Source organism: Empidonax traillii, unplaced genomic scaffold, assembly GCF_003031625.1.
Source record: "Empidonax traillii isolate 1590-97213 ecotype Southwest subspecies unplaced genomic scaffold, ASM303162v1 scaffold462:size771534, whole genome shotgun sequence".
NCBI lineage: Eukaryota > Metazoa > Chordata > Aves > Passeriformes > Tyrannidae > Empidonax > Empidonax traillii.
The window spans coordinates 703,286-723,224 of record NW_020955655.1 but is presented as its reverse complement, the minus strand read 5'-3'; the positions used below and the strand labels follow the sequence as shown (position 1 = coordinate 723,224).

At 57.9% G+C, this 19,939-nt stretch overlaps 1 protein-coding gene across 2 annotated transcripts; it reads right to left on the bottom strand.

Annotated features, from left to right (window-relative positions):
• Positions 1-203: 203 nt before the first annotated feature.
• On the bottom strand, positions 204-5,407 carry FADS6 (fatty acid desaturase 6). Of its 2 annotated transcripts, XM_027895660.1 has the most exons (7): positions 5,209-5,407; positions 4,620-4,975; positions 3,738-3,904; positions 3,275-3,455; positions 2,248-2,435; positions 1,727-1,906; positions 204-846 (listed from the first exon to the last, which is right to left on the bottom strand). In XM_027895660.1, the coding sequence occupies exons 1-7, from the start codon at positions 5,244-5,246 to the stop codon at positions 697-699; spliced, it is 1,260 nt and encodes a 419-aa protein (XP_027751461.1). In that variant the 5' UTR covers positions 5,247-5,407; the 3' UTR covers positions 204-696. The 2 variants fall into 2 exon arrangements, with proteins under 2 accessions (XP_027751461.1, XP_027751462.1); XM_027895661.1 differs by lacking the exon at positions 1,727-1,906.
• Between the last annotated feature and the right edge of the window lie 14,532 nt (positions 5,408-19,939).

Genomic DNA, 19,939 nt, shown 5'->3' with positions numbered 1-19,939 from the left:
CACACTGGGTGGATCCAGGGCCTGCTATTGCCTGTTCCCCTACGATAGCAATGACCAGGTCTGGGGGCAACTCCAGAACCCCAATACAGACACCTCCCATGGGGTGAGATTCTTTCCCCCAGCCCCACCCCAGGCACCAGGGGATAACCCGTATGACTTGCTGCAGCAACAAACCCTGATGAAGAAAATCCATCTCAAAGTAGTTAAGGCTGAATTTGCCAAACCATTGTTCCTAAAAGGGACTGATTTAGCCCAAAGTCAGGCAAAGCACAAGCAGCAGTGACACAACCCCCTCCCCACCATCCATCCCTTGCCTGAGGCCCCAGCCACACAGTGGCAGCTCCATCCCACAGATCCTGGTGGTTGCCAGTCCTGGATGTCCTGGACACGGTGCTGCATCCCTCACAGAGGTGGGGTTTTCTCTCCCCAAGCGTGAAAGCAGAGTGGATAAAACTAAGCCCTGGCTGGGAATAACTGTGGGGGGACCCTGATCCTTCTGTCCCCAGTGTTTTATCGCCTGGCTCTCCTCCTGCAGTGTCTCTGTGCGCTGTTTTCTAGCCAAAAGCAAGACACAGGGGAGGGACTGTTCCCACGCGATGACTTTGTGGAGGTGTTGGTCTGTGCAGCCCCAATCCTGCTAAAACCATCCCCTGCTGCAAGTCCCTGTGGGAAGCAGCCCCCTGAGTCCTGTAGCCCTCACTGGATGCCCACCAGCTCCGTGATGGGGGGAGCGTGGACCATCAGCTCCTCGTATCTCTGCAGGAAGAGCCGGAGCCTGGAGCCGTAGGAGTCCTCGTTGTAGGGCAGCTTCTTCTGCTTCAGGTACTGGGAGACAATGGGCTTGATCTGCAAAAGAAAAGGACACGTCACCTCTGTGTGGGATATCCGGTGCTTGTGCAATGTTCCCAGCCTGAGGCACCCCCCAAAGGAGCCAGAAAACCCATCCCACCTGCCCAAAGCACGGCTGGAGAAGGCAGCACCAAACCATAACACCTTTGCCATGAAAATTACGAGGAAGGTGGTTTCCAGTTGCAGCAACACAGGGCGTTCACCTCGGCAAAACGCCTTTGTGGGGCTGTGAATTAGGAGAGGTGCCCTGGCGAGAGCCAGCCACGCATGCTCGGCACTCACACCCGTAGTTATCCCCACGTGCCCACACAGCCGGCTCTGCAGTGGGGCTGGGAGGTGCCTCTACTTAATTACCCCCTTCTCTGCAACGTTTGTGTGGGAGACAGGTCCTGCCAGCCCTGTGAGCTCGAGCAAAGGGCACTGAAAATAAGGGCACAGCATTAAACAAGGACATGGACCTGCCTTGGGATCCCCTCAAGATGGGGAAGTGCTCAGAGCCCCTTTAGAACACACTCCACACCTCAGAGCAACAAGTAAGGGCACAACCAAAATTATAGGAGGTTTGCCTGGATGCTGGCTGAACCCAAAATCAGACTGCGCAAGGCTTGGGGTGCTTTCCCAGCAGAAGAGCTGGGAGGATGCTGCGGGCTGAAATTTGGACCAGGAGAAGGAGCAGGGAGCAAAAACCCAGGAGAAACAGAAATGGGATGGAGGGAGGTGGGTTAGGGGCTGCCAAAAATCAATGAGAGGGTCTCTAGCACAGAGGGAATGCAGCGCAGAGAGGTCTGGCAGCAGGTAGAGGAGGTGGTGGGAGGTGGATGGTCTTGTCCCCATGTCACCTCCCAACGCTCTCAGCCACCCTGAAGGCCTGCCTCACCTTCAGGCACATGTTGTCGGAGAGGCTGGGGAAGAGGTGATGCTCCACGTGGCAGCTGATGAGGGAGTGGCCGAAGGACCAGTCGAGGAGGGCATTGCGGGGCAGGTTGAGGACGCCCAGGCTCATGAGGTGGATCCGCTTGGGTTTGCGATCGGCCGCGAACATGGGGAGGCCGATGTGCTGTGGGACAGGCAGGATGGGGACCCTGGGGCACCCATCACCTCCCCAGGCTCTTCCCAGCAGAGCCAGTGGCAGCTCTGGCAGTGTAACACCACCTGCAAACACACCAACCCTCCCAATCCTGCAAGCCACTGCAGACAACATCACCCTCCTGCGCTTTGCACCCACATGGCCTGACATTCTCCCAGGGCCACCACTTCCCACCCAGCACCACCAGCCTGATCCTCCCAGTGACAACATCAGCACAAGGGAGGTGACAACTGAGGCTACATCACCAGCACTGGGTGGTCACTGGTCTGTCTCCAACAGTGTTGAGATATCTTGGAGCTTCAGGTCTCTACCTGGAATATGTTGACGTGGATGTAGGGGTGTGCCAGGAGGGAGCGGGTGAGCAGCATGCAGAGCAGGGCTGACCATGGCGACTGGAAGCCCGAGACGTGGAGCAGCAGCCAGTAATGGCAGTAAAAACCCAGGAACATGCAGCAGAGAGTCCGGAGAGCTGCTTTCCACTCCACATTCCTCAATAAATCTGCACAAGGAAAAAGAGGCAGCACAAAGAGGGAGAGGTGCTGATGCTTCCCTGCCACCACTGCTATGCCAGCAGCCACGTTGCCCAGTGTGCCAATAACCCTACCACCTATCCCATCATCTCCCTTTCCCCATCCTCCAGGTTGGCCAAAACCCCATAGACCTGCTGTTTTTTGGGGCTAGGTCCCAGAGCCTCCTCAGGGCAGCTGATCCAGCTGTGCATCATCACATTGGGGATTCAGATGCATCTTCATTTCTTACAGCTTGTCAAGTCATTGTCTGTGCTTTCAGCACTGCCCAGAGCTGGGTTGTGCAGTCCAGAGGGCTGGGTTTCCTCAGGCTCTTACTGCTTTCTGGGCTCTTCTCCCTGATCATTTCCTGGCACCATTATTTCCCTAGAGACACCACTTTTCCTGGCTGAGCTCTTTGCATCCCAGCCCCCACAGCCTCCACCCCATTCGCAGCCGTCAAACACACCCCGTGCAACGCTCTGACCATCCTGAGACCCACGTGTGACACTGAACCCCAAAAAGGCAGAGGATCTGAGTGAAAGGAGAGCAAATTTCAGGTGCTTCAGGCTCATAATGGCTTTTTCTAGAGCTTTCAACATCCAGCATAGGGAAAGGTGAAGTGTTTTCTGAGCACCAGCAGAAAGGAGATGCAGCAGATGCTGACCCAGGGCAAGTGCAGCATCTCCTGCCCTTGCTGAAGACTGGTGTCCTCTCAGGAGCTGGTGTAGTTAATGTGATGCCCCCAAACAAATCAGGACCCTTGGGTGGGGTGAGACCTGGACAGCCACAAGCTCTTTGCACCCTGTCCCGGGGTGGCTGGTACACTTACCAAGCGCAACCAGAGGGGTCAAGATGGGCACTGCGAGAGGGGCAACGAACATGTAGACGTAGCGGTTCAGGAAAGGAAGTTTCCAGGTGCTGGAGTCCCCCAGGCCGATGACGTTGGTGTAGCCGTGGTGGATCTTCACGTGGTTGTAGGTGGCCTGCTCGACTGTGAAAGCTGAGCAGAGCTGGGCAGGAGGAGAAAGGAGAGGTGGTGCTTTCAGTCATGGTGCCAGGGCCGGGCACTGCCTGGCTTGGGCTTGTGGGAGAGGAACCCAAGGGAGATGCTCTGGAACCATAAAGAAGAATCCAGGGGAGATGGCTCTGCACCCCACAGGTTCCAAACCCATCTGGAAATGGACTTCTTAAGAGTTAGGCACTATAAACCACTCCCACCATTCCCCAGTGGGGTACAGTGCTGATGGGGCATTTCTGGGGGGCTGCCCCTCACACCCCACAGCCCCACCCACCTCAATGAAGAAGATGGCCCACACTTTTCCCCAGGACTTGGACTCAGTCAAGGTGTTGTGGCTGGCCAGGTGGCTGCCCTTGACGGTCAGGGTGTGATGCACCACGCCGAGGGTGAGGACACCCGCCAGGAAAGGGATGGTCTGGGCTGACCGCAGGCACAGGAACCCTGTGGAGAAACCAGCTGGGCAGGAGCTCGGCCAGGGGCATGTCCTGCAGCCCTCTGAGCCAGGCTGGAGGTGTTACTATACCCAAACACGCCACTGCCCTAAACCTGTTCTTCAGCTGCAGTTACAGGTATTTACACCACCCAAGCCAAGGAGTTTGCCTCCTCACTGCCCTCAGGCCATCACACTGAGGGTTTGGCCACTTCCAGCTGTGATGGCACTGGGTGCTGCTGGTGCCAGATCCCATCCCACAGCTCTGGCTGGGATCCCACTGGTGACAAGAGTCTGCCAGGATTTCAGCATCCCCAGGAGTTCAAAAGCAAGGGAAGGTCCCAGCTTTCCAAACATGCCACTGGAGACCGACCTCTGCTTGGCTGTGTCTCCCCACACACACCACTCACTGGTGGCTATTGCCACCAAAACTACCAGGGTTTTCCTATCCCAAGGCCAGGCACAGATGGGGCACAGGACTCCCTGTTCTCCACTGTGCCCATCCACCCAGGTATCAACCCCTCTGTATCCCGGGTGTCATTGTCACCTGCTGTGGGTTTCTGTTGGGGTTAGGGTGCCCCGTGTCATGGGGTGGAGGAGTTATTGTGGCTTTGTTACAACCTTAATAGGTGCTAACAGGCTCCCAGCAGTTCACCAGTCATGAGGAGGCAGTGTGACCCCCCCAGGACCCCCTGGCTGTGATTTGGGGTGGCTGAGCTGAGTTACCTGCTGGGAGCAGGAGGAAGCTGCAGGCAAGGATGCTGATGTCCACACCGTGCCGTTCCCACCAGCTGCTGCTCTTCACCACCTTCTGCACCAGTTCTGAGAGCTCGGTCATCAGGGCTTCCTCCTGCTGCCCTGCTCGCTGTGGGGCCCCCCCGGGCGTCCCACCCTCGTCACCCAGCGCTGGTCCCGACTCCCAGCCCGCTGCCATCACCTCTGTCCTGCTGCTCTCAGGTGCTGTCGTGTCCCGGAGCGGGGGATCCCCCATCCCCCGGAGCCGGGGGGTACCGCTGACCTCACCGTTGACCTGCTGTCCCTTCTGTCCCGCCGTGTCCCCGTTCTCCACCGGCATGTCCCTGCTGAGCAGAGGCCACGCAGGGCATGACCCACAGGGGATCAACCCCAGCATCCCGACCCACCCCAGACGGGCTTCCCGGCTCCCGCCGCCGCCGAAGGACACGGGAAGGGCAGGGATGGGAAAAGATAAACAATCCAAGGAGGACGCAGCCAGCGGACACGGCCGGAGAGCCACCCAGCCTCCCACCGCGGGGACACCCCGACCAGCCCCGGCCAGCACAGCCCCCCTACTCACGGCAGTCCCGGCCCGGCGGCTCTCCCGGCGCTGGCCATCCCAGGGTGGCCGGTCCGCCCGTGCGGCACCGCACACCGGCGCCGTGCGGCAGCGATTTGGGGGAGGGAGGAGCAGGGGAGGACCGGGAGGAGGGCGAATGCAGATTAGCGATGGCAATAATCCGCCTCGGTGGCCCATTTCGGGGAGCAGCCGCGGCGGAGGGGCCGCGGGGAGGACACTCGGCGAGGGCACGGGGAGGCGACGGCAGCGGAGGAGGGAAGGAGCAGAAAAAAAGATGGAGAGAGGCAGTGGAAACGCTGGAGGCAGAGGAGCCGAGTGCCCGAAATAGCCCTGAGAAACCCAAGCGGAGCGCTGAGGACGGGGATAGGGTTTCGCTTCTGCCGGGGAGAGGGAGCAAACATCTCCTGTCCCACGAGGGAGCTGTTTTGGGGAGGAAACACGGCCTTTTCCACAGCAGGGAGCCGGCCTTGGGAAGGAGGAGCAGCGCACGGCTGCCTGTGCCTGCTCAAACTGCTGCTGCTGCTGCTGCGGGGCCAGATGTTCCCTTCTCTGTGCTGGGGGTCACACTGAGCCCAGGGGCACCTGCCAGGGACCAGATTACCCCAAACTTGTCCCTAGAAGCGCTGGCCCCCAATCCTGACCCCCACAGGGTCCCCCTTCTCTTCTGAGCTGTTTCCAGGATTTTTGTAAGGATTTCCTCCCTTTTCTGTCGCTGCCTCCTGACTAATCACTTAGAGACAAAGCAGACATCCCAAAACTTTGGGGATGCCCTCCTGAGCCTAATTTCTTTATGGAGGAAAGCTAAAATCGCATCACTCCTCATCATGGCACCAGATTTCTTCTTGTTTTGTTATTTTTCCTTACCAAAACCCAAATCAGCACAACTGATCCACCCAAACCTTAATGAACATTGAAATCTAGCAAATCCCCATGGAGCTGCAACAACCAAGGCTGGTTTGCTATACCCACCACTGGGGTATCCCATCCCCAAAAATGGGATGGACTCAGCACCTCCAGTAACATCACATCACTGCAGTGACATGCAGGAAAGCAAAGCAAACCTCACACCCAAGTTGCACCAAGTCCCAGGGAATTGTCATCATAGCCTGGGGAAAAAAATTAACAACAATTTTAAAAGATCCCAGAGCCCCCTCAGCAGCCCCCCCGTCCATTAGTGGGTTGAAAACCACATGGGAAAGACTGAATTTTGGCTTCTGGGGAAAAGTGTTGAACCTGCAAGAGTTTCTTCCTTCAAGGTGCAGCCAAGGTGGGAGTCACAATGCTGACAGGAGAGCAGGAACCATAAGGAGAGTCTGCAAAGCAGTAAGGACAGCCAGAAGATTCAGTATTGTAGCCCTGAATCTGCTGCCTTGCAGAGCTCCATTTTCAAAAGAAACTTTTTCAAAAGAAACCAATTTGCATCTGATTTTCCACCACACAGAGGGCAAATCACAAAATCCTCCCTACCAGCTGAGATTTTAGGGATCAAAGCAAACACTGACTTGGCCCTTGCACTGTGGACACAAACACCTCCAATTTAGCAGGAAAAACATATTTAAGACTCAGAAATCATTCAGCACACAGCAGGGAAGCTGGAGAGGATCAGTGTAATCCCTGGAGCAATGAGCTCTTGCCAGCAGCTCCTGACCCCATGGCTGCCCCTCACCCCAGGCAGTGTAGGGGTCCCACAGGCAGATTCCACTGGGGATCAGGCCACCACCACTGTCCTCATCTGTCCCTTCTGCCTCCAGAACTGAGCCTAGCCCCTGGAAAGGCCAAATTTGCTCCCCAGCAGGCTCCTCCCATGTCTCTGCTCCCCAACAAGGTGGAAACGGGCCATTTTAGCCTGGCACAAGGACACACCTGCCAGGCTGGCGGGACCCAGGCTGGCTGTGGCTGCAAGGTGCTTCCTGCTGACCCCTCCCAGGGTTCTCCCAGCCCATGGGGCAGCACCTTCTGCAGCCCCCAAAAGTGCTGTTTCCAGCCCCAAACCCAGGAGTTTGCAAAAGTTGCAGTATTTGCACACCGGGAGGTGGGAGGGGAGGGGGGCAGAGCCCCCCCAGCAGCCCCTCCGTCCCTACAGCCACCCACCTTGCTCACTCTCCTCATCTCCCAGGGGAGGAAGGAGCAGGCTGCAGGGGCTGGTGGTGGGGCACCATCAGCTCCCCTGGCTGCTGCAGCCATACACCCCAAAACCACCATCCCCCTGTTACCCTGGAATTACTGGGGTTGCAGAGATTCACTTTTATAATACCTGGTGTGATTCCTCCCTCCCCCCCTTTCAGTCCAAGCACATTTGGGTAATTAACTTAATGAAGGATTAATTACCGCCATCCCCTGCCCAACAGGGAGAACTGAAGCACAATCCCTTTTGCCTTTTGGGGTCTGGCAGAGCCACGAGGTCCTCAAAAAGGAGAAATTCTCCCAATTCATCATCTCACCCCGCCCTTCTCCCTGAGCCCAGCAGCCGAGCAAGGAGCTCCATCTGCAGGCGAAGCTCTGCCTCCATCACCCCGAAAGCAGCTCCATCCCCCCAAATTCCAGCACGAGGGTGTTTGGCACATCCCAACTTCCACAGCCGGGCAGCTCCCACAGCTGCTGCCAAGGTGGGAGAGTAGCTGAGGTTCCCACTCACCCACCCACCCCAAGGCTGCCCCACAACCAGCTGGGACACCCCAAACCCCCTATCCCTGGGGCTGTGGGATGAGGAAAGAGCGAAGAACAAGCTTGGGAGCCTCGGGGCAGGCACCAGAGGGAGTCACAGCTCCGTGCAACAGCTGCTCGCGCTGTCGTTTGACCAAAAGCGCAGGAATCCCTACCCTGGGCAGGTGGGCTCCAAAGGGATGGTCAGCCCTGGACTGAGGGGTTCCCAAGGGATGCTCAGACCTGGGCTGGGGGATTCCCAGGGATGTTTAGCCTTGGGCTGGTGGGCTTCCAAAATGTGAGACCCAGCCCGATCCATGTGCCAGGGCAAGAAGCTCTCAGTAGGTGCTGGGGTTGTCACAGCCACAGAGCCCTGGCCCAGGGGGTGCAAAGTCCCCTCCCAGGGACCAAAACCTTGGGTGCTGGGGGGGGTGGGGGGGCAGAGCTATTGAGCCCCATCCCATGGCGGGGAAAGTCCCCTCTTATGGATCAAGACCTTGGGTGCAGCCACAGCCTCCCTCCAAGCTCCAGTGGTGCCCGGCTGGGACAGGGCTGGCAGAGTCGGTGAGATGTGACCTATCCAGGTTCCATTTGGTAGCCCACATCCTCCCAACCCTGCTGGGACATGGCAAGTTCACGCTTTAAACCTTAAACAAACACTGTCCCCGGGACACCTCGCTGTTTGCAGGGCACAAGCGGCCACTTCGGGCAACAGAAAACTTCCCGCTCGTGCTCAGCAGCTCCAGGAAGAAACTGGATGCCAGCACGGGCTAATCTGGGCGATCTGTTTGCGCGGCACAGACCGGACGACGGCGAGACGGGGCGGGCAAAGCCAGGCTGCCCTGCGCCGGGTCGTGCACCGGCTGCGGGGGAGGCACTGTGGACAGAGGCCTGGTCTTATCCAGGCTCTGTGTTGCTCCAGTGCCACCCTGCGCTGCCCCAGCAGCTCTGCTGGGAAGTGGCTGAATGGCAAAACCCCAAGAAGGGTATTGTCCGGCCAGAAAGGGGGTGCAGGCCCCACACCTCCGGTGACGTCCACACCGCCCATCCCATCGCTGCCATGTTCTTCTCATCTCTTTCACCTCCAGGTGAGAGTGCTGGAGAGGTCAGACATGGGGATTTGCTCTGCTAAACCTCAGTGATGTTCAGTCCAGGGTGAGAAGAGCTGGGATTTAGCTGTTAGCAGCAGCCAGGTGTGGAGACCTCACCCTAACTCCTTGTTCCTGTAAGCTGGAGGGGCTACATGGCATGGCAGAACCTGAATCCTCCCCACTCAAGGGTTGGGTTGATGGTCCTCCGGGTCCTGGTCAGGCCAGCATGCTGCAGGGATAGACCATGAGCACGCCACCACTTGCAGAGCAGTGACAGACCTGTGGGACTGCCCGGCAGGCAGCGGGATGTTGTTCCTTCTGAGGGGCTGGATACATGCCTGGTATGAGCTACACCACAGAGGGGAACACAACCTCCTCCCTTCTCCCCTTTCCAGTAGCCACCTGCAAACACAAGAAACCTAAAGCTCAGGGACAAGCTCCAAGGTGTAATTCCCTGCCTTCCCAAAGCTGGGTGAGACCCGCAGCAGTGGCTGGTGGATGAAGGCTTATTCAAAGCACGTGAAAAACAAACTGAGCACAAAGTCTAACTGAGCCTTTGGACATCCCAACCCAGGAATCAAATCCAAAGCACCTAAGCCACCTTTGCCTATGAGCACCCCAAATGCCCCTGGGGACTCACTGCATATCCACCAGCAGAATATCCTGATACCGTACCCAGACTGTGTTTTCAGTTTTATATATCAGCAGTGAATAAAGCAGTTGTCATCCACCTCTGCTCCAGCCCGGCTTAATTTCCAAAGCCTGGCTGGAGGTGTCAACTAATCACAGACTTCCTCCACTTAGCAGCTCAGGGCCAAGGTAATCACTGGTTTGGGTGCCTCTGCTCTTGCCCCGACCGAAACTGCTTGCCCCCACCCCTCTGTCCCTGGCGTCACTGCCTGGCCAGGTGTTACCCAACGCAGGAGTGCGGTGGAGATGCCGTGGGCTCCGTCCCTTTCCGCTTCCAAAATGCTGAGCCTGCCGATGATAGTGCCACCAAGGGGTGGCTGAATCTTCTCACTTACTGGCCTGGCAGGGCTTTTGTGACCCTGGAGTTCTGCAGGGTCCTGTCCTGGCAACAGTGGGCCCTGAGGAGGGAACCGGTCGCCTCTCCAGTGCCAGTCATCAGCCAGCGATTGGAACAACACTCTTGGGCACAACACTACGCTTCTAGTCTTCGAAAATCAATAAGTTTTAACTTTTAAACATGGCACAGCCCTCCCAGGTGCCCTCCTGGTCCCCAACTGGAGCCACCAGGGCCAGCCACACACATGTCCCCGTGGGCAGGCACCCTGCCCATCAGCTCCCCGGCAGACACCCACACAAAGTTTTTAGCGCTGGGTGCAGGCAGGGTAACTCCAGGCTCCATCCTCTGCCCTCTCGAGGAAAGAGGGACATTTCCAACCTCCTCAGCGTGTGGAGGGAAGATGAGGGCCCCAGGGCAGCATTACCCCCCACTTGCCACCTTGGGCTGATCTGTGGTTGAGCAAGGATGGTTTGTCAGGATGGCTCAGTGCCACTACCCACAGCTGCTACTGGGGGCCAAGTCTCCCTGCCAGCTTCCACTGCTGGCTTCTCATACCAAAGGGAAAAGAGTCTGGGAGGGAGGGCAGGCTCAGGGCTGAGTTTCTTTTGTCTTCTCCCCCAGGAGATTTTGGACAGGTTCTCTTTTTAGACAGGCTGCATTTGCCCAGTTTAAGAAACCACAGCTAATGTGGGTGCCAACCAATACCTGGATCTTGACCCTGTTGCCGCTCTTGGTGGGATCAGGATACACTGAACTCACAGAAAACAGGAATTCCTGCGAGAGAGAAAGCTCCCTGCTCACGAAGAAGCTCATGTCCAGCTTTAACTGGCAAGAGGAGGGATTGCAGGATGCGGTCCCTGCGCCTGGATGGGCACTGCCCTCCGCTGGGCACGAGTCTGTGCTCTTCCCTGGCATGACGGGTTGGTGCCACCCTGGGTGCAAACAGCAATTAGTGCCACGGTCCCCGGGCAGGTGCCCGATCCCACACTGCTCCAGCCGGAGGGAAGGCGAGGGCAGCTGGGGCCATGATGTAACCTGCTGTGCCCGGGAGGCAGTGCCTGGAAGGGAGCGAGCCGCCCAGCAGGGGTGGGAAGCCAATGACCTGTGTCACTCGTTTGGGCTGGAAATGTGGCTGGGAGCCAAAGGGCTGCACAGATTGAGCCAGACTCCAAGAACGCGCCCCCGCCTCGCAGGTCTCGCACAAGCAGAATCTCTTTTCCCTCTTTTGGCTGCTGGGGGGAGGTGATGGTTGAGCTGAGGGGATGGGCAGAGGGTCTGTTGCAGCTCCATCTCTCTGCCAGGCTTGGGGATTCACCCAACCAGTACCCAGCGCGTCCACCTTGTCCACTACGTCGTCCTTTCCAGTGGGCACAGGCAGCTCACCAGAGCCTTGATGAACTGAACACCACACCAAGGGCTGTTTTTGTTTCTTTTCCCAGGCGAGTGCCCAATGCTCCCTGCCATCCAGAGGGATAACTCACACGCTGCCTGGCAGCTATTTCATCAGCACAGCTGGACCCATACAACCAGTTAGCTTGGAAAAACACGACTCTTCTAATGATACCTTTGAAGCAGTTGGTGCTCTGGATCCCAGTCCACCAAGGGAATATCTGAAGGAGCCCAGAGGAGGTTGTGGGTCACCTCTGGCTGGCACATGGCTTCATCCCCAGTCCTGCCAGCACCACTGGGTGAAGGAGCCATTTCCCATCCCCAGTGCCTGAAAACTGGCATTTTTGCAGCCTACTAAGAAAACAAACACCAGGAAAGCTGTTAATCCTCCAACTGGTTTTCCTATGAAAGAAACATCTCCCTGGCCCCATTCCTCCCGCTTTTCCCCTCCCACCATAAGTTGTTGCAGGCAAATCCAAGGCGCTGCTCCTTAATCCCAGCCTGGGGAAGTAGGAGCCACCCCTGACCCGAGCAACCTCACCTCACCAGTGTGTTTTATTACCGACTTTGACAAGGGCCCACTGGGATCGGGGTCAGTGGCAGCCAGAGCTCACTGGCGGGAGGGCAAAGTGGGGCACAGCAGAAGAGGGAGGAGGCCTATGAAAAAAAATAGGGCTTAGAATAGAAACCAGGTTAGGGCTAAACTGTGGGTGTAGGAGCTGTCGTGGCAGGTAGAGCTACCTGCTCTGCCAACCCAGGGGACCTGAGGCCCTCTGAGCCGTACTGAGCATTCCTCACCAAAATTTCAGGGTTTCCAATCCCCCCAGTTCTAGAAGTTGCTGGGCTGGAGGGCACAGGGAGAAAGGGACCACAGGGATGAGGCTGGGTGCAAAATGAACAAGAGCAAAACCCTGAAGCCATCACTGCATCCTGCAAGGGCTCTTCTGGTCCATCAGATGGCCATGACCCTCCAGAGGGTCCTTGCTGCCCCACAAATGCCACATCTGGAGCAGCTGGACAGTGACACAGTAGGAATGGAGACCCAGAGGGCAGTTCTGTGGAAAAAAGTAGGGTTTGTTTTTGCCTTTCTTCCTGTTTGGGAAGAGAACAATCAACAATGAGCCAAGCTTGGCACAAGGTTGAGATAAGACTGGCCTCCTGCAGCGCTTGCAGTGGCACAGCGAGAGTCACGAGGCCCTTGGCACAACCTGGAGGGTTCCTCCACAGTGCACGGAGGGTTCACAAGGTGCTGCCGGCACCACCCGGGCACCTGCCAGCCCAGGGAGCCCAAGGGCGGCCGGATCTGCCGGAAAACACAGAATTCATCCTATGGTCACGTCCCTGGCTGGGTCATGGCCAGCTGGAGCCAGGCACAGAGCTGATAGCAGGATTTACCAAGAGAGGCCAGAGGCAGTTCTGGGAATAGCCCCGTTGGCCAGCTTGGGTCTGCTTCCCAACAAGGATGTCGCCTTCCAGCACGTGGCAAAGGTGATGCCTCTGGGTGACCAGGAGACTTGCTGGAAGAGGGATGACTAAGACTCGTGCTTTGTTGGAAAAAGAGGTGAAACCAGTCTCCTTGGACCTCATAGGAAATTCCAGACTCAACCTGTACATGGGTTGATGGGTTTTCCCAGCCCACGGACACCCGGTCACCCAGGAATTCACTCCATCTGCTCCATAGGGGGAGAAAACCTGCTCTCAGACATCTAAAAAATATCCCTGAGACCTCTGCTTCCCCTGAACACCAGGTCTCCCTTTCCCATAGTAAAAAATCCTGTGGTCAACAAAATCACCTTTCCAGAAGACAAGTTCACAGTGGGTGGATTCCCATGCCCATCCCCTGCCATATGGAACATTGTCCTCAGTCCCTTGAGAAGGCTCTGCTGGAGGTGGCACTGCTGAGGAGTCAGGGTGGGGAGGACACAAGACAGCCAGTGCTGCCAGCTCCCCCTCCTTTACACAGTAATTTGGGGAAGAAATAGTATAAAAAGGTGATTTTTTTGGCTTTTAGTCCCAACACAGCCTTATCCTACTGCCAGGGCTGGGCCAGTTTCTGGCATCACCTGTCCCTGGGGTGGTGAGAAAGGGAGCTTGTGGTCACCTTCAGAGAGGAAGGCACCCATCCCATGTCACCTCCTCCAGATCCTGGTGCCGTGAGATGCCTGGGGAGGGCAGGGGACCTGCTCATCCTCCCTGGCATGGAAAGCCACCCAGGAGGCTGATCTTCCCTTGGGAAAGGCGGTTTGAGCACGTGGCATCCCTGCCCGGCGGAGCCGAGCAGCCCCGGGCCGGGTGAGTAACGCCTCCGGCCGCCTGCCTCGAATACCGAGGGCTGATCTATGACCTGGTGCCAGCGGGAGGAGATGTGCTGCTCCGCTGGCACACAGGGGCCCCTCTCACCACCTCCAAAATGCCTCCTGGGGAGGGTCAGGCAGCCCTCACTGCCACCTTGGGTTTTCGTGAGGGATGCCCAGCACGGGGCAGGGCTGTCCCCGTTCCTGTAGGCGTTATCCTGGAGCCGGAGCAGCGCTCCGGTCACAGACACGCCGATGCTGCTCCCAGCGCTCTGCCTGCACGGGCTTGTATAACCTCTTACGTCAGGCAGCGCTGGGCCGCAGCCGAGCCGGCTCCTGCCACTCTCCCTGCCCATCCTGGCCCGGCACCACGGCCAGTCCTGGGACACAAAATTCCTAGGTCTCACTCCCTGGGGACCCCTGCATCTGCTGGGTGCCCCATGGGCCCCTCTGCCAGCAGCCTTCCCTCAGGGGTGCTGGGGGATGCTGTCACCTGGTCCCTGCTGTGACCCAAGGATGCTCATCCCCCAGCTCAGAACCCTTTGGGGCACAGTCCTGCCTAACATGGAGCAGTCTGTTACCTGTGAAAGCAACCAGGAAGGGAAAAAAAAAAAAAAAAGTTTTTATACTTTTTCCCAGAGCAGAGGAGAAGGGGCAGGATGTGGCCAGAGCTGCTCCCTGACCAGCAGTGGAGATGAGTCCAGCACAGACCATCACAGCCCGACCGGTGCCCATAAAGGTTCCACCCCCCAGCCGCCCCTGGCCTGCTTTCCAAACCCGACCGGCCGGGTTTCGGGGTACTGGAGGGGTGCCAAAGCACCAGGACAGCGGGGTGAAGGCATTCCCCGGCACCAGAGTGGGCAGGACGCCATGCCAAAAGCAGCATCGGCTGCTCACCTCCCCTTCCCACCCCCTGAAACGCGAGCGAAGCCCCTGGGGAGATGCTGTCTGGGTGCATCAGTGAGTACCCTCGCGGGCTGCGCAGCCCCCGGGGCACGGGTGACCGAGCCCACACGCCCACGCCGAGCAGCACCCACCGCTGCCCCTCGGGCATCGCTTGCGGGTGTCCGAGTGCCGCAGGGTTTGGTTCGGCGCTGGGTGCTCTTATGTAAGGGAGCAGGAGAAGCAGTGAGGATGAGCGCGGCTTTGTAGGTCAAAAAATGGAAGTGCGGGGCAGTTCGGGGGTTGGGCTGGGTCAGCTCGTGAGTCAGTGGCAAAGGAGGGACCGGCGCGGCGGAGGCTTTATTAGCTGGAGAGGGGTGGAGCGAGGCTCCGCAGGCAGGCGAGGAGCCCCGCCGAGGCACCGCACCGACGGAGCGGGGTCTCGCCCTCCCACCCGGCGCGTCCCCCCAACACCCCCGGCCCGCCGGCGATGCGGCCCCAGCCCCGCTCCTCCTCCTCCTCCTCCTCCTCCTCGCCGTGCCCCTGAGGGGCGGCCGAGCCGCTCGCCCCCCGCCGCAGCCCCAAACGCCCACGGCGCAGCCAGGAAGGCGGTGATGGAGCAAGGTCAGTGAAACAGGTTTCTCCTCCCGGATCCCTGGAGCAGGCGTCCTTCCTGCGCCGGCTGGGGAGCTGCGGACTTGTTGACAGCGGCTCTCGTTAGCTCGGTTATTGAGCGGGGCCGAGGGCTGGGCTCCCTGCCCCGGAGGTAGCGGCTCCGATGGGGTCATGGATGCGCCGTGCATCTCCCCATCCCTCCTCAGGTGGGCAGCCGTGCTTCAGCCTCAGCCTTCCCTGGCCTCGTAGGACCCCCTGGGAGCCCCCTGCCCTGGGAGGTCTGCTCTGAAACATCAGTGGGGTTGGGGTGGTTGAAATAAGGGGTGTTCGTGTGGCAAGTCTCCAGTGACAGGGACATGGAAGGGTTTGGGGTTGACATCCCCAGCTGACCCCAGTGCTGTGGCCCACAGCCATCCCGGGTGCTGATACACCTGCTGAGCCACAGTGCCACTCTCAGGGGTCATTTATGGCTGTGGAGAAGGGCTAGGCTGTGGATTTATCACAGCAGAGGTAAAAGGTAATATCAGGCCAGCTGCCAGGATCCATATTCTACCTGTTCAGGCCTTTTGGCATTCCGGAATTCCCACACGCTCCTCTGCGTTTGTCACCATCACTGCCCACTGCTGATGGCACCGAACTCCAGGGACAGGGGAAGCCTGGCCATCCCTGCTGTGGGCTCATTTCCAAAACACAGCCAGAGAGTGTGCTGAGGGGATGAGTGTGGGTGAGGGTCCCCACAGCCAGTGCCAGGCTCTGCTGGGACACGGCCGTGCCAGCCCAGCTTTGCTGCTTCGTGCCAGTGAGATAAGGGGTGATAACAGAGGGATGTTGTGGCAGACAGGTCTGTCCCTGGCGCCTCCTGTGAGGGCAGAGCCTGTCCTTTGGTCACAGCAGCGTGGTGCCGAGACTGCTGCTACCTCTGCCCACGCACTGGTGGCTGCAGGCTCACCCAAGAGGGGACAAGACCCTTGGGAAATCCACTCATGCTTGTATAGGACTTACTGTCTGGGTTTAGGTGGTTTTTGGGCTGGATGCCCTCCTGGCAGCCCTGCACTTGCTGCTCCAGCTGGTGCAGTTCCATGGGGGGTCAGGTGGCCCAGCCTTCACCCCTGGTGTGTTTCCCCTGGTGATGGCTACTCCCTTCAGGTCCCACCAGGACCTCCTGGGCGCTGCTGGCTTCAGAGAGTGCTGATGTGTTAGAGCTTGGTGCCCTGCAACAGGAAAATATAGCTGTTGTCAAAGTGCATCCTGAAAGTAGACAGAGATCAGTGAGCAGGAGCAGCTGGAAGTTGTCCTTGTCACTCCAAAAAAAGTGAGAGATAATGATGAAAGCTGAGATTACCACTATCCTCAAGCTGCCCCAGAACTCAGGCTGGAATTGCAGGGCTCTCCATGGGCAGGGGTCCCCAGTGCCAGGTAGTGCTGCACCACATGCAGCGACGGGCACTGACCTGACCCCCACACCAGCCGAGGGTCCCACAGCCTCCTCTGTGCCTTTGCCACCCAGCGTTCTCCCACCAGAGCATCCAGGACAGGATGCACAAGGCATCAGTCCTGCAGTGCCAGTGTTTGCCCCAGCAGAGCACATGGTCCTATTTAGTAGTGCTACCAAGGAGCTGGTGTCAGTATTGTCCCAGCTACTGAGAGTTTCCCACTCGCCGTCCCCCCCGGGACTTGTGTGCCCCTGCTGATCTGATCTGTCACCCCTGGCGCTGCTGAGCTGATCTCTTGTTCACACAGGGGATGCTGTGGTGCTGGGGTATCTGGCTGCTCAGTACCCTCACCCCAGCACATGGAGTGGCACAGAGCCAGCTCCATCACTGGGCTTGCTTCCTCCTGAAATGGTTTCCTCGTTTCAGTTTCCCTCCAGCTTCAGCATTTCCATGAGCAGTGCTGGGCGTGACCCCATCCTCACTGCTAGTGCCAGGGCTGTGCCAGAGCAAGCCAGAAGCTTGGGTGTCATGGGGGACCAGGGATGTTCAGCAGCTGGGGATGATGATGACCTGGGTAATGACCTGCAGTGATCAGGCAGTGCCTGTGAAGTACACTTGTTCCCAGCAGCACTGTCAGTGCCCAATGGGATGAAACCAGACAGATGGCTCTGGGGTACCAGTGATGCCCCACACCCTGCTCTGCCCTGGCTCCCCCCTGGGATGCCCAGTGCCATCTGCAGGTGTGCCCCTGTGCTCCTTGTTGGGACCAGGCTGGGGCGATGGGTAACGGGACAATGGGTACCAGGGAGAAAACTGATGGCAGAATCCATGGCATTGCTTGACATTTTGCTAATATTTTTATATTGCATTAAGCAAATGTAGAAAATTATTTGCCCTGTTAATACCTAAAGCCAGAATTAAAATGAAATGACCCCTCCACTTCTCCTGCTTTCCCAGCCTGCCTGGCAGCTCTCTCACAGGCACGCTGATCTGTGTCCGTGCTGCTGCCTTTTGGGGCACTTTGGTTTTGGGAACAGCCATGGAGGGTCCCAAAAGCAGTTTCAAGGCAAGGCGCTGCATCCAAACCAGGCTGCACATCCAGGCCTGCACTGGGCTGCTGGGGGACACTGTGCAAGGGACAGCAAAGCCAGGGTATGCCGGGGGTGCCACACATGGACCCCCTTCCCCCTCACTCTCATCCTGGCCCTCCACTTTCCTACAACCACGTGTTACTCAGCTGTTGGGCCAGGAAATGAATCTCTGATGGGATGGGCAGGAAATAGTAAAGCAAGTGGGGTACAATGGCCTGCACTGGCCTGGCAGGTCCTGGACCCCAGTGTCACCCTCCAGTATGGGCACTGTGGCTGTCACTGGCTCCAGGCGAGGCTGGGAAAGAGGAGCATCAGGCAAGGCTGAGGACTAAGTGCTCCATCCCAAGGGACCTTCCTCCCTCTAGCCCCTTCTGCCTGTAGGACCTACCTGATGGTGTCCTGTGGTCCTTTCTTGGTTCCCATGTCAGTCCCATGTGACATGGCAGAGCATACGTGCCATCCCAGGGGAGCAACCAGTAATCACCATGCCACCATCGGCCTGGGGAAGCAGCCATGTCCCCATGGGCCAGCTATGGTACCCAGCAGCCAAGCAGGAATGATGCAGTGTTCACTTGGTGCCTGCAAACCTGCATCTCCAGCAGAACCACCATACAACCTTGGTCATCCCCAAAGCATCCCCTGCCTTCGCCCTCCTCCAGCCTGTGGTCTGGGGGTCCAGCCAGCTCCTAAGGATGGGGAGAAAAAAACAGCTGAGTGCTAATGAGTGCCAGTGCCTCCATCCTTGAAGCAGCTGTCGGGAAATAAAGGCAGGGCCTGTGAATCAGCATCACTTTTGAGTGATGCTCAAAGTTGAGGAGATGGAGATGCCTGGCCAAGGATGGGGTGCCCATGCAGCGGCTGGACTGCTGGCACAGACCCTTGGCCTCACTCTGCTCCCCACACACCACCTCCTGCACCACTGGGAACATGTGCAAGCTAAAACTGGGGACTGGTTTTGCTGGGAAGCCCCATTTAACAGAGGCACTGGACAGTTTGGCATTTGTGGCTTGGGGTGTTAAGGGATGACCATCCCAAGGATCACTCATTCCATGATGGGGACATGCTGCCATCCACTGCGACGGTGCCCACAGGACCTGCCCCGTGTCTGACTGCTCCGGTGCCACAGGCAGGGACGAGGGATGGTGTTTGCTTGCTGGCAGCAGCGGGTCAGGGAAACCTGTGGCCTGGCTGGGTTTCTGTTTGGGAGGGTATTTAAGGGTGTTCTCCAGGGTGTGCCAACCCTGGCCTCCACCCTGCTTTCACAAGCACCCTCTCCGAAAGGAGCTTGTTGTTCTCGGTTGTGGAGGGTAATGAGCACCGTGAAGTTTCCCAGGGAAACTCGGGCTGTCAATGGGCAGTGCAGGGACAGGGCCAGCTCTGCTGAGAACCTGGGGACAGATGTGTCCCCTCCTCATGCCCAAGGCAAGAGGAGCTTGGCTCTGACATGAGCCCAGTCCAGCAACCCAGCTGGTCAGGGGAAGCTGGAAAGCAGGAGACATCTCTTTGGCCAGGGCTTTGAATGCTGTGTCCTGAAGGGGCTGTGGCCCCACACTTTGTGGGAAACAACCTTGTTGGAAACCATTAGGACCAAACCTAAAACCAAGGAATATGCATGAACTCCAAGTGCAGGTATTTGCTCTGGAGCTGCTGGTGCCTCTGACAGCCCTCCCCATGCCCAGAGACATCTTCCTCACCTCACCTGGGGCAGCCATGGGCCTGAGCCCATCTCCTGGGCTCTGCCACACTGCATTGGTGCCACGGCTCAGCTCTGGTCTCTCCCTCTGTCATGGAGGTGACCACATTGGTCTTAGGACTTGGTGATCCTAAGTGGCATTTTTGGGCTTGGTCTTTCTTACCTGTGCAGGGAAATGTCCTGTGTCATTTGGGTATTGTCATGACAGCAAACCTTTTCACTGGCTCTTTGAAGGAAAGATAAGTTGAAAAAAAGGATCTCTGTCAGCATCAGGAACTGCTTGGGTGCTCCTAAGCAAAAAAGCACAGTTAGTGAGCGTGCAAACCCCAGTGCCTGGCAGCCCTCAGATTCCCACCACTACCCGGTGCCTGGCCCACAAAAGGCTCTGGTGGGTGCCAAGCCAATAGATCCATTTACCTGTCATCTGCTGGGATAAACTGGTCCCCATAGCACTGGAGTGACAGCAATGTGAGCCACAGCACATTGTTCCCCACCTGTGTCCAGCACAGACCCAAAGGCACCATTCAGACCTGGGGAAACTGAGGCTGGGAACTGGTTCATGGTGGGCAGCTG